At 41.8% G+C, this 11,368-nt stretch overlaps 1 protein-coding gene across 2 annotated transcripts; it reads left to right on the top strand.

Moving 5' to 3' along the window:
- Positions 1 to 138: 138 nt before the first annotated feature.
- Positions 139 to 7,646, top strand: LOC106567355 (PTB domain-containing engulfment adapter protein 1). Of its 2 annotated transcripts, XM_014136500.2 has the most exons (9): positions 139 to 227; positions 367 to 458; positions 622 to 693; positions 2,559 to 2,657; positions 2,883 to 3,020; positions 3,134 to 3,241; positions 4,442 to 4,501; positions 7,257 to 7,371; positions 7,480 to 7,646. In XM_014136500.2, the coding sequence occupies exons 2-9, from the start codon at positions 411 to 413 to the stop codon at positions 7,548 to 7,550; spliced, it is 711 nt and encodes a 236-aa protein (XP_013991975.2). In that variant the 5' UTR covers positions 139 to 227; positions 367 to 410; the 3' UTR covers positions 7,551 to 7,646. The 2 variants fall into 2 exon arrangements, with proteins under 2 accessions (XP_013991975.2, XP_013991976.1); XM_014136501.2 differs by lacking the exon at positions 7,257 to 7,371.
- The last annotated feature ends 3,722 nt before the right edge of the window (positions 7,647 to 11,368 follow it).

The raw sequence follows: 11,368 nt of genomic DNA, 5'->3' as shown, positions 1-11,368 counted from the left end.
TGTAATTTTCCCAATGATGTGAGATGTCAGTGACTGCAATAGTTTGCGGTTGATACAGATATTGCTATCAGATGGCATCTGACTCTGAACTGAAGAATATCAGATGAAGAGCAATAAGGAAGAATTTCATTTTGGTTAGTCATTAACCCCACTAGACTTTACACCCAAAGCAAGCTCACCACCTGAAGTCGTGTAACAACAACCGTGTGGATAGTTACTGAAGAAAGGTAAGACCACAAATTTACCACAGTTTTGAAATTGAGTTAAGGGGCATTACATGTAATTTACACCCAGGCATCATGAGAACCAGTTGATTTAGTGGTGTAATATCCTGAAATACTATACTTGAATCATTTGTTTTTCCAGGAGCACATCCCTGTCATAGCTGGATTCATTTTTGGAGTGTAAAGATGAGTGATATCTCTGACGATGATAATGAGATCTCTTTCGCAGTTAAAGTAAGTGCACACCCAACATCAAGACAGCATGAATAGTGTTATATTCATCAATATATTTCCTAATATAATACATATTAGGGACCATATTGTTATGGCTTAGGGGGACAATTTGATTATGTGAATGTTATTGCCCTCTGTGACGGTCTCTCTTGGTCTTCATAAGTTTCTGGGGCGTGTTGAGGTGGTCCGTTCTGAGGGCATGCAGATCCTGAATGAGGCCGTTCAGAGCCTGAAGGTAAACATACATAACAGCTGTCCCAACCATTTTTCTCTGCCTAATGTTAGACAGTTGACAATGGGTGCGTTCAGCAGGACTCAACGTTTTGGAATGTTCAGATAGAAATATGCTACATAGAACAATCATTCCTTTCTGACATGTAGAATGAGGAATCACATTGGCTCTATTTGTAGCACTTCTATATAAACTTCCCTTTTTCAGGACCCTGTCAAAGATCATTTGTAAAAATCCAAATAACTTCACAGATCTTAATTGTAAAGGGTTTAAACACTGTTTCCCATGCTTGTTCAATGAACCATGAACAAATAATGAACATGCACCTGTGGAATAGTCGTTAAAAGACACTAACTGCTTACAGACGGTAGGCAATTAAGGTCACAGTTATGAAAAATTAGGACACTAAAGATGCCTTTCTACTGACTCTGAAAAACACCAAAAGAAAGATGCCCAGGGTCCCTGCTCATCTGCGTGAATGTGCCTTAGGCATGCTGCAAGGAGGCATTAGGACCGTAGATGTGGCCAGGACAATACAATTGCAATGTCCATACTGTGAGATGCCTAAGACAGCGCTACAGGGAGACAGGACAGACAGCTGATCGTCCTCGCAGTGGCAGACTACGTGTAACAACACCTGCACAGAATCGGTACATCCGAACATAACACCTGTGGGACAGGTACAGTATGGCAACAACAACTGCCCGAGTTACACCAGGAACGCACAATCCCTCCATCAGTGCTCAGACTGTCCGCAATAGGCTGAGAGAGGCTGGACTGAGGGCTTGTAGGCCTGTTGTAAGGCAGGTCCTCACTAGACATTACCGGCAACAACGTCGCCTATGGGCACAAACCAACTGTCGCTGGACCAGACGGGACTCGCGAAAAGTGCTCTTCACTGACGAGTCGTGGTTTTCTCTCACCAGGGGTGATGGTCGGAGTCGCGTTTATTGTCGAAGTAATGAGCGCTACACCGAGGCCTGTACTCTGGAGCGGGATCGATTTGGAGGTGGAGGGTCCGTCATGGTCTGGGGCGGTGTGTCACAGCATCATCGGACTGAGCTTGTTGTCATTGCAGGCAATCTCAACGCTGTGCGTTATAGGGAAGACGGGCTCATCCTGACATGACCCTCCAGCATGACAATGCCACCAGTCATACTGCTCGTTCTGTGAGTGATTTCCTGCAAGACAGGAATGTCAGTGTTCTGCCATGGTCCGCGAAGAGCCCGGATCTCAACCCCATTGAGCATGCCTGGGACCTGTTGGATCGGAGGGTGAGGGCTAGGGCCATTCCCCCCAGAAATGTCTTGCAGGTGCCTTGGTGGAAGAGTGGGGTAACATCTCAGAGCAAGAACTGGCAAATCTGGTGCAGTCCATGAGGAGGAGATGCACTGCAGTATTTAATGCAGCTGGTGGCCACACCAGATACCGACTGTTCCTTTTTGATTTTGACCCCCCCTTTGTTGAGGGACACATTATTCAATTTCTGTTAGTCACATGTCTGTGGAACTTGTTCAGTTTGTCTGTTGTTGAATCTTATGTTCATACAAATATTTACACATGTAAAGTTTGCTGAAAATAAATGCAGTTGACAGTGAGAGGACGTTTCATTTTTTGCTGAGTTTACAAGTTTCAACAATGTTTGACTACTGAACGTAGCCGAGGTGTGCCCTTGAAGTATGACTTTACAACGTGTGATTGGTTTTGTAGGTAGATGCAACATTTTCAAGGCACATAAAACACATTTCAATCATATCAGCATTTGTAACTAACATGGTTTCAATAAGTTTTTTTGTTTTAAAGATCATATTGATTGAAATACTCAAAATCAGTGGTTGCTCAAGTCCCTGTCCTTTGCCCTCCATTAGATGCCTGACAAAGAGTCAACAGAAAAGCTGCAGAAGAAGAACAAGGTGTCTTTGTTTTTGTCCATGAGCGGGATTGACATTTTGGAGCACAAAACCAAGGTGAGAGCCTAAGGTCCAACTCCAACGGAAGATGTGGGGGGGGGGACTGCTTCAGTATGATTAAGTCTAAAAAGGTTAACAGAAATAAATGGGCCCCTTACATGTTTATGGGTTTCTATACTGCTGCATTACACAACACCTGCACACTCCTCTCCTTCCTCTTCCAATAATCGTTCTTTCTCCTCCTATTATCATGCATTCTCACTTCCCTCTTGTCTTTTCCAGTTCATGCTGTACACATGCCCCCTCTCCTCCGTGTCCTTCTGTGCAGTCATCCCGACCACACCCAAAGTCTTTGGCTTTGTGGCCAAACACCCAGCTGCAGACATGTACCACTGTTATCTGTTCCAGAGCAAGAAATTTGTGAGTACAGTGCAATCATTCAATCTTGATTTTAGGGTACATCACTAAAAACACATCTAAGGGTTTTAAGTTGCCAATCTCTACCTTTTCTATTTTCTTGCTCCTCTCCTCAGTCTCATCTGCTGGTGTCCATTATCGGAGATGCATTTCGGGCCACAAAGAGAGAGGAAAGCCTCAGAGGAGGCGGACGTGATCTGATTGTGGAGGCACTGAGGCACAAGGTTGGATTAAAGTGATTTACAATCCGTTTGGAAAGTATTCAGACCCCTTTACTTATTTCACAGTTTGCTACAACCTTATTCCAAAATGGATGACATCGTTTTTTCCTTCATCAATTTACACACACTACCCAATAATGACAAAGCAAAAACTGGTTGGGATGGTGCCAGGTTTCCTCCAGACGTGACACTTGGCATTCAGGCCAAAGAGTTCAATCTTGGTTTCATCAGACCAGAGAATCTTGTTTCTCATGGTCAGAGTTCTTTAGGTGCCTTTTGGCAAACTCCAAGTGGGCTGTCATGTGCCTTTTACTGAGGAGTGGCTTCCATCTGTCCACTCTACCGTAAAGGCCTGATTGGTGGAGTGTTGCAGAGATGGTTGTCCTTCTGGAAGGTTCTCCCATCTCCACAGAGGAACTCTAGAGCTCTGTCAGCGTGGCCTTTGGATTCTTGTTCACATCCCTGCCCAAGGCCCTTCTCCCCCAATTGCTCAGTTTGGCCAGGTGGCCAGCTCTAGGAAGAGTCTTAGTGGTTCCAAATTTCTTCCATTTAACAATGATGGATGCCACTGTGTTCTTGGGGACCTTCAATGCTGCAGAATTGTTTTGGTACCCTTCCCCAGATCTGTGCCTCAACACAATCCTGTCTCGGAGCTCTACGGACAATTCCTTCGACCTCTTGGCTTGGTTTTTGCTCTGACATGCGCTGTCAACTGTGGGACCTTATTTAGACAGGTGTGTGTCTTTCCAAATCATGTCCAATCAATTGAATTGACTACAGGTGGACTCCAGTAAAGTTGTAGAAACATCTCAAGGATGATCAATGGAAACAGGATGCACCTGAGCTCAATTTCGAGACTCATAGCAAAGGGTCTGAATACTTATGGGAATAAGTTTATTTTATTATTTTTTTTATACATTTGCAAAATTTCTAAACCTGTTTTTGCTTTGTCATTATGGGGTATTGTGTGTACATTGATGAGTAAAAAAAAAAAATTGAATCTATTTTAGAATAAGGCTGTAACTTAACGAAATGTGGAAAACGTTAAGGGGTCTGAATACTTTCTGAATGCACTGTAGTTGGTTTAAAGCTAATAACAGTTTTGTGGTTGTGTCAACTGTTTATGGGTTCTTGTGTTTTGCATTGTATGGTGTAATTCACAATTTAATCTTTCTAACTACTTTTCTGCCCTTTTTCTTTTAGAATAAAGTCCTGCAGAGGGAGAATGCCGAGCTGAGGATGAGACTCAGTGCATCCGGAGATGTGAGTGAGGAAGCAGTAGCCCCCACACACACACACACACACACACATCTTCCATTGTTTTTTTGTAAATGAGGTCTGTGTAACCAGGGTTGGCTAGGTTACTTTCTCAATGTAATCCTTTACTAGTTACCTGACCAAAATTGTAGTCGGCAACGTTATTTATGGATTACCCAAACTCAGTAAAGTAATCTGATTACTTTCCCTTTAAGAGGCAATAGAAGAACACAACAATTATGTTACATTTTACTTTATGGGTTATGTAGGCTTCTAACCCATAGATTTCAATTTCAATACAAATAATAATACGATTAGGTTATATATTTTCATGAAAAACCAAAGTCTGTCAGATTTCCACTCATTCCTATTAATTAAATAGCCCCTGATCTTCAAGAATAGGACTTTGAAATATAGATGAATCAAATTGTTTTACCTGAGCATAACCCAAAAATTAAGGACTTCTTAGCCTACTCTATTGTTCATGTATTTTTTTGTCATGGAGGACTGATTGGACTCATTGTTTTAATTTGAAAAAGAAATGCTGCTCTCATTGAATGGTATGCTTTGAGCACTATCGAAAGTGCTATTTGCGTGTGAAAAAATTAATGCCATATGCCACATTTGCTAAAGGCCTATTGTTTACATTTTTGTTGGTGACACTGATATCTTGAAAATTTGCAGCTGTTTACATGGCCACGGGAAGATGTTTTGGGTTGGGTTTTTCTCTGCTTTCTCCAAATAAATAAATATATAATATACAGTGCATTTGGAAAGTATTCAGACCGCTTGACTTTTTCCATATTTTGTTACGTTACAGCCTTATTCTAAAATGGATGAAAATATTTTTTTTACTCATCAATTTACACACTACCTCATTATGACAAAACGAAAACAGGTGTTTAAATTGTTTTGCAAAAAAAGAAAGTATGAAAGTATTCAGACCCTTGGCTATGAGACTTGAAATTGAGCTCAGGTGCATCCTGTTTCCATTGATCATCCTTGAGCTGTTTCTACAACTTGATTGAAGTCCACCTGTGGTAAATTCAATTGATTGGACATTATTTGGAAATGCACACACCTGTCTATATAAGGTCCCACACTTGACAGTGCGTGTCAGAGCAAAAACCAAGCCACGAGGTCGAAGAAATTGTCCATAGAGCTCCAAGGCACAGATCTGGGGAAGGTTACCAAAACATTTCTTCAGCATTGAAGGTTCCCAAGATCTGGAATTTTCCAAGCTGTTTAAAGGCACAGTCAACTTGGTGTATGTAAACTTCTGACCCACTGGAATTGTGATACAGTGAAATAATCTGTCTGTAAACAATTGTTGGAAAAATTAATTGAGTCATGCTCAAAGTAGATGTCCTAACCAACTTGCCAAAAGTATAGTTTGTTAACAAGAAACTTGTGGAGTGGTTGAAAATCGAGTTTTAATGACCCCAACGTAACTGTATACTTCTGACTTCAACTGTTTGTCCTTTAGGCCTATGGACTTATTTGTGAATCAGCACAAATTAGATTGAGCAAGAAAAGCCCCACTCGTGGTCTTCTTAAATTAAACTAGTTTTTGGCATGTGTGGAGCGCAATACCACAGAGGAGTTTAGAAGGGAGGAACTCCCTCAAACTTTTATTCCAAAGGCTGGGATCTGCACTATGCAGCTGTTGCAAGAGCGTATTTTTCACTGACTGTCCACTGGTCGCAAAAACAATGATTGATAGGCAGCTTAAACCATTATTTGATTAAAATACACCTAGACATTTGTGAACAGCCATCTACAACAACCACGATCCATTAGGCGCAAATAAATGAGAGAGCAGCATGATTCACATCATTCCGCTATATGAGTATACCAAACATTAAGAAAACCTTCCTAATATTGAGTTGCACCCCCAGCCTCAGTTTGTCAGGACATGGACTCAACAAGGTGTTGAAAGCGTTCCACAAGGATGCTGGCCCATGTTGACTCCACAGTTGTGTCAAGTTGGCTGGATGTCCTTTGGGTTGTGGACCATTCTTGATACACAGGAAACTGTTCAGTGTGAAAAATCTAGCAGTGTTGCAGTTGTTGACAGAAACCGGTGCACCTGGCACCTACTACCATACCCCATTCAAAGGCACTTAAATAGTTTGTCTTACCCATTCATCCTCTGAATGGTACACATACACACAACCTTCTTACCCTGTTTCCTCACCCTTCATCTACACTGAAGTGGATTTAACAAGTGACATCAGTAAGGGATCCTAGCTTTCACTTGGTCAGTCTGTCATGGAAAGAGTAAGTGTTCTTCATGTTTTGTACACTTGTGTGTAAATATCAAGTGATATCCTTGTCGCCTGCAGAGTACACCACTGCTGTCGTCCTTACTTCCAAGCATTTATTCAAGTTGGATGTATAGGCTAATCTTTGGATGCCAACAGCATTCGCACCACAATGGAATACATAATGTAGCTTGAACTGTAGCCTACAAAAGCCTATTCCTGCTCTTTTCCCGTGATCTATCAAACGCTCACTCAGGCGGAACAAACTTAAACTTGTTCTTTTTTTATGCTGATTTCAATGTAAAAGATTTTTTCACAAACATCCTTTCTGAATTTAAAAGTAATCTGATTACAATATTTTTGCTGATAATGTATTAGTTCCTTTTTTTTTGTAATCAGTTACATGTAACTAACTCCCCAACCCTGTGTGTAACATGGGCATGATGGAGAAGTCTCCTATGCCATGCCAACTCTGCTCTCTGTGCTTTTTATCACAGGGGACAGACAGGGCTGCTAGAACCACAAACAGACATCAAATTGACCTCACAAGGTCCCAAAAAAAGCAAACGGAAGCACAGAAACTCTCACACTTAGACATGTATCCTCACAAAAGTGAGTACTTTTACTTATAGCAGCAATACAGCTATGCTGTCATCACACCCAAACTGAATTATGTTTAAAATCTAATATTAACAATGATGTATTTTTCATAATTTCCAGTAACGTTTCACTGCAGTGATGACACAGCGCCTCTACTGAGAACACAGGAACTGAACATGACAGATGTTTGAAGAGGAGTGGCCATGTCAAATGTACTGTAATGCATGTTGATGATACATGACTCTAACTAAACTATAATGTCTGAATAAAACAATGAATAATAGCTAGATATGTTCCAGTCTTTCTTTAATATACTTTTATATTTCAAGGATCATGCAGTTTCTCTGTACATTTAGTCAATGGATATAGATTACATTCAAAACATTATTTTTGTTATGTAGGCATGTGCAAAACTGAAACTTCTCAAACTTCTAACAATATAAAGTAAAAATACTTTCAAGCAGGCACATTTTCCTCAGGAAATGTACCTTTAAGAACGGTTTCAAGCGCCCATTGGAATGAATCAGAGCGCAACACAATCGTTTGTGGTAAGGTGAAAGCAACTGATTATAGACGAAAGTCGAGTGAAGTCGGGGAGGTGCATCTGCGACAAGCGAAAGTCGTACACTAATGTGGTTTCAACAGCAAGACTCAGTGCAACATCGCAGGGTTGTCATTGTTTATAAAATGTGTTCTTTATAATGTCGAAATGAACGTCTCAAACCCCCCATATCACGCATTCAGAAACGGAAAATATATGTGTGTACATTATACAATCAATCGGTGAGAGCGCGCCTCATATCACATGAATTTGTACATATCCACTGTATACATGAATTGTGCAAAGTTGGTTCCTCTTTCAGTCACGTCTTTGGTCATGTTCGGGTAGGTCAAACAAAAACACCCTAATGATTTGTTGACAATAGAGCCTCCCACAATGCAGGATGAAGTTTCTGAAGTGCGACTGCAGTGAAAACTCCATGATCTTTGATCAGTTGATTTTTGTCAAATTCATGTAGGCGCAAGTCGGACAATTTTTTTTTTTTACCCACAATCAGAGTTGTGTTCTGTGGGTGTCACTAGTCTGATACCCCATTGCATGGGTCACATTCCATAGGTTATGCTGTAAAGTATGCCTCCCAATGCAATTCTGAAGTCTACATACACAGTGTGGTTTCAACGGAGTTTTACTTATTTTTTAAAAATCAAATTAACTGATTTTGTCTTTTGTTGAATTTATATAACAACATTCCAAAGTTGTTTAGTATTATCTAACCCAATTGTGGAATGATGGCACTATTTTTATCCGTTTGGGTCAGTTTCAATGTGGTACTTTTATTTTGAAGGCGAACCGATTCAACTATTGTTGAATACTCTGTTAACTACACACTGGTACGGGAACGTGTTAATGTCACGAACTTCAACATCTGGCTTTAATGTTCTCAGAAATATCATCAACCAAATAACTTGTAAACTCACTTTTGAGAAAATGGCCTTTGAATTTTTTGGTACTTACTGGAGAGCTCTCCTTTGTCTACACCCATTCAGCATTGTTCACCCTCTTAAGCCAGTCCCACCCATCTCTTTAAGCATTCACATGTGAGGTCATGTGCTAAACAGTGAGTAGTGTAGTAAAGATGAAGACTAAAAGTAGTAGCCTACAATAAGGACAAATTCAGGGTAAACAAAGTGTCCAGATAAAAATATTTTATAAATACACTGCTCAAAAAAATAAAGGGAACACTTAAACAACACAATGTAACTCCAAGTCAATCACACTTCTGTGAAATCAAACTGTCCACTTAGGAAGCAACACTGATTGACAAATTTCACATGCTGTTGTGCAAATGGAATAGACAACAGGTGGAAATTATAGGCAATAAGCAAGACACCCCCAATAAAGGAGTGGTTCTGCAGGTGGAGACCACAGACCACTTCTCAGTTCCTATGCTTCCTGGCTGATGTTTTGGTCACTTTTGAATGCTGGCGGTGCTTTCACTCTAGTGGTAGCATGAGACGGAGTCTACAACCCACACAAGTGGCTCAGGTAGTGCAGCTCATCCAGGATGGCACATCAATGCGAGCTGTGGCAAGAAGGTTTGCTGTGTCTGTCAGCGTAGTGTCCAGAGCATGGAGGCGCTACCAGGAGACAGGCCAGTACATCAGGAGACGTGGAGGAGGTCGTAGGAGGGCAACAACCCAGCAGCAGGACCGCTACCTCCGCCTTTGTGCAAGGAGGAGCAGGAGGAGCACTGCCAGAGCCCTGCAAAATGACCTCCAGCAGGCCACAAATGTGCATGTGTCTGCTCAAACGGTCAGAAACAGACTCCATGAGGGTGGTATGAGGGCCAAACGTCCACAGGTGGGGGTTGTGCTTACAGCCCAACACCGTGCAGGACGTTTGGCATTTGCCAGAGAACACCAAGATTGGTAAATTCGCCACTGGCGCCCTGTGCTCTTCACAGATGAAAGCAGGTTCACACTGAGCATGTGACAGACGTGACAGAGTCTGGAGACGCCGTGGAGAACGTTCTGCTGCCTGCAACATCCTCGAGCATGACCGGTTTGGCGGTGGGTCAGTCATGTTGTGGGGTGGCATTTCTTTGGGGGGCCGCACAGCCCTCCATGTGCTCGCCAGAGGTAGCCTGACTGCCATTAGGTACCGAGATGAGATCCTCAGACCCCTTGTGAGACCATATGCTGGTGTGGTTGGCCCTGGGTTCCTCCTAATGCAAGACAAGGCTAGACCTCATGTGGCTGGAGTGTGTCAGCAGTTCCTGCAAGAGGAAGGCATTGATGCTATGGACTGGCCCGCCCGTTCCCCAGACCTGAATCCAATTGACCACATCTGGGACATCATGTCTCGCTCCATCCACCAACGCCACGTTGCACCACAGACTGTCCAGGAGTTGGCGGATGCTTTAGTCCAGGTCTGGGAGGAGATCCCTCAGGAGACCATCCGCCACCTCATCAGGAGCATGCCCAGGCATTGTAGCGAGGTCATACAGGCACGTGGAGGCCACACACACTACTGAGCCTCATTTTGACTTGTTTTAAGGACATTACATCAAAGTTGGATCAGCCTGTAGTGTGGTTTTCCACTTTAATTTTGAGTGTGACTCCAAATCCAGACCTTCATGGGTTGATAAATTGGATTTCCATTGATTATTTTTGTGTGATTTTGTCAGCACATTCAACTATGTAAAGAAACTAATATTTAATAAGATTATTTCTTTCATTCAGATCTAGGATGTGTTGTTTAAGTGTTCCCTTTATTTTTTTGAGCAGTATATTAAATTACGCTTACCCAGACACACTTGTCTAAATTGTTGGGTCATGTGAAAGAAATTCTATAACCAATCCCCAGCCACATCTTCCCAAGTGGATGGGTCTCTACAGAAGGTGTAAACAGTACAGCCAAATGGTTACTTGCATAGTAGCAATATCAGAAATAGATACTGTATATTATTTATTTATATTGACACTATGTACAAGAACAATATCAATATCAGTGATAGATGAGGTAGTTCCATCAATCTTTTTTTTTATTTTTTATCTTGTGACACAGCTAGACAAACTTATCTTTTTGAGAACATCAGGGAGTTTTGCAATGAAGAGGCTATGGATGTCACATGCCCTGCCCCAAAGTCAAAGGCAGGACAGAAACAGGATCTTCCAGTATAGATTCCCTTGTTCATGCGTTGTTCGAACGGACCAGTCATCAGCACTATCCTCTCTGGGCTAGGCGGGACGAATTCGTCCCACCTACGTAACAGCCACTTTAAGCCTGTGGCGCGATTTTCAAAACCTTAAAAATCCTATTACTTCAATTTCTCAAACATATGACTATTTCACAGCTATTTAAAGACAAGACTCTCGTTAATCTAACCACACTGTCCGATTTCAAAAAGGCTTTACAACAAAAGCAAAACATTAGATTATGTCAGCAGAGTACCAAGCCAGAAATAATCAGACACCCATTTTTCAAGCTAGCGTATAATGTCACATA

Source organism: Salmo salar, chromosome ssa13 (genome assembly GCF_905237065.1).
Source record: "Salmo salar chromosome ssa13, Ssal_v3.1, whole genome shotgun sequence".
Lineage (NCBI taxonomy): Eukaryota > Metazoa > Chordata > Actinopteri > Salmoniformes > Salmonidae > Salmo > Salmo salar.
This window is presented reverse-complemented; position numbering and strand designations above follow the sequence as displayed.

Excerpts from the sequence above, each read along its gene's own strand:
- LOC106567355 (XM_014136500.2), top strand. The coding sequence starts at position 411 with ATGAGTGATATCTCTGACGATGATAATGAGATCTCTTTCGCAGTTAAA. Across the intron at positions 694-2,558 it reads AGGCCGTTCAGAGCCTGAAG|ATGCCTGACAAAGAGTCAAC; the intron begins GTAAACATACAT and ends GCCCTCCATTAG. Across the intron at positions 7,372-7,479 it reads AGACATGTATCCTCACAAAA|TAACGTTTCACTGCAGTGAT; the intron begins GTGAGTACTTTT and ends CATAATTTCCAG.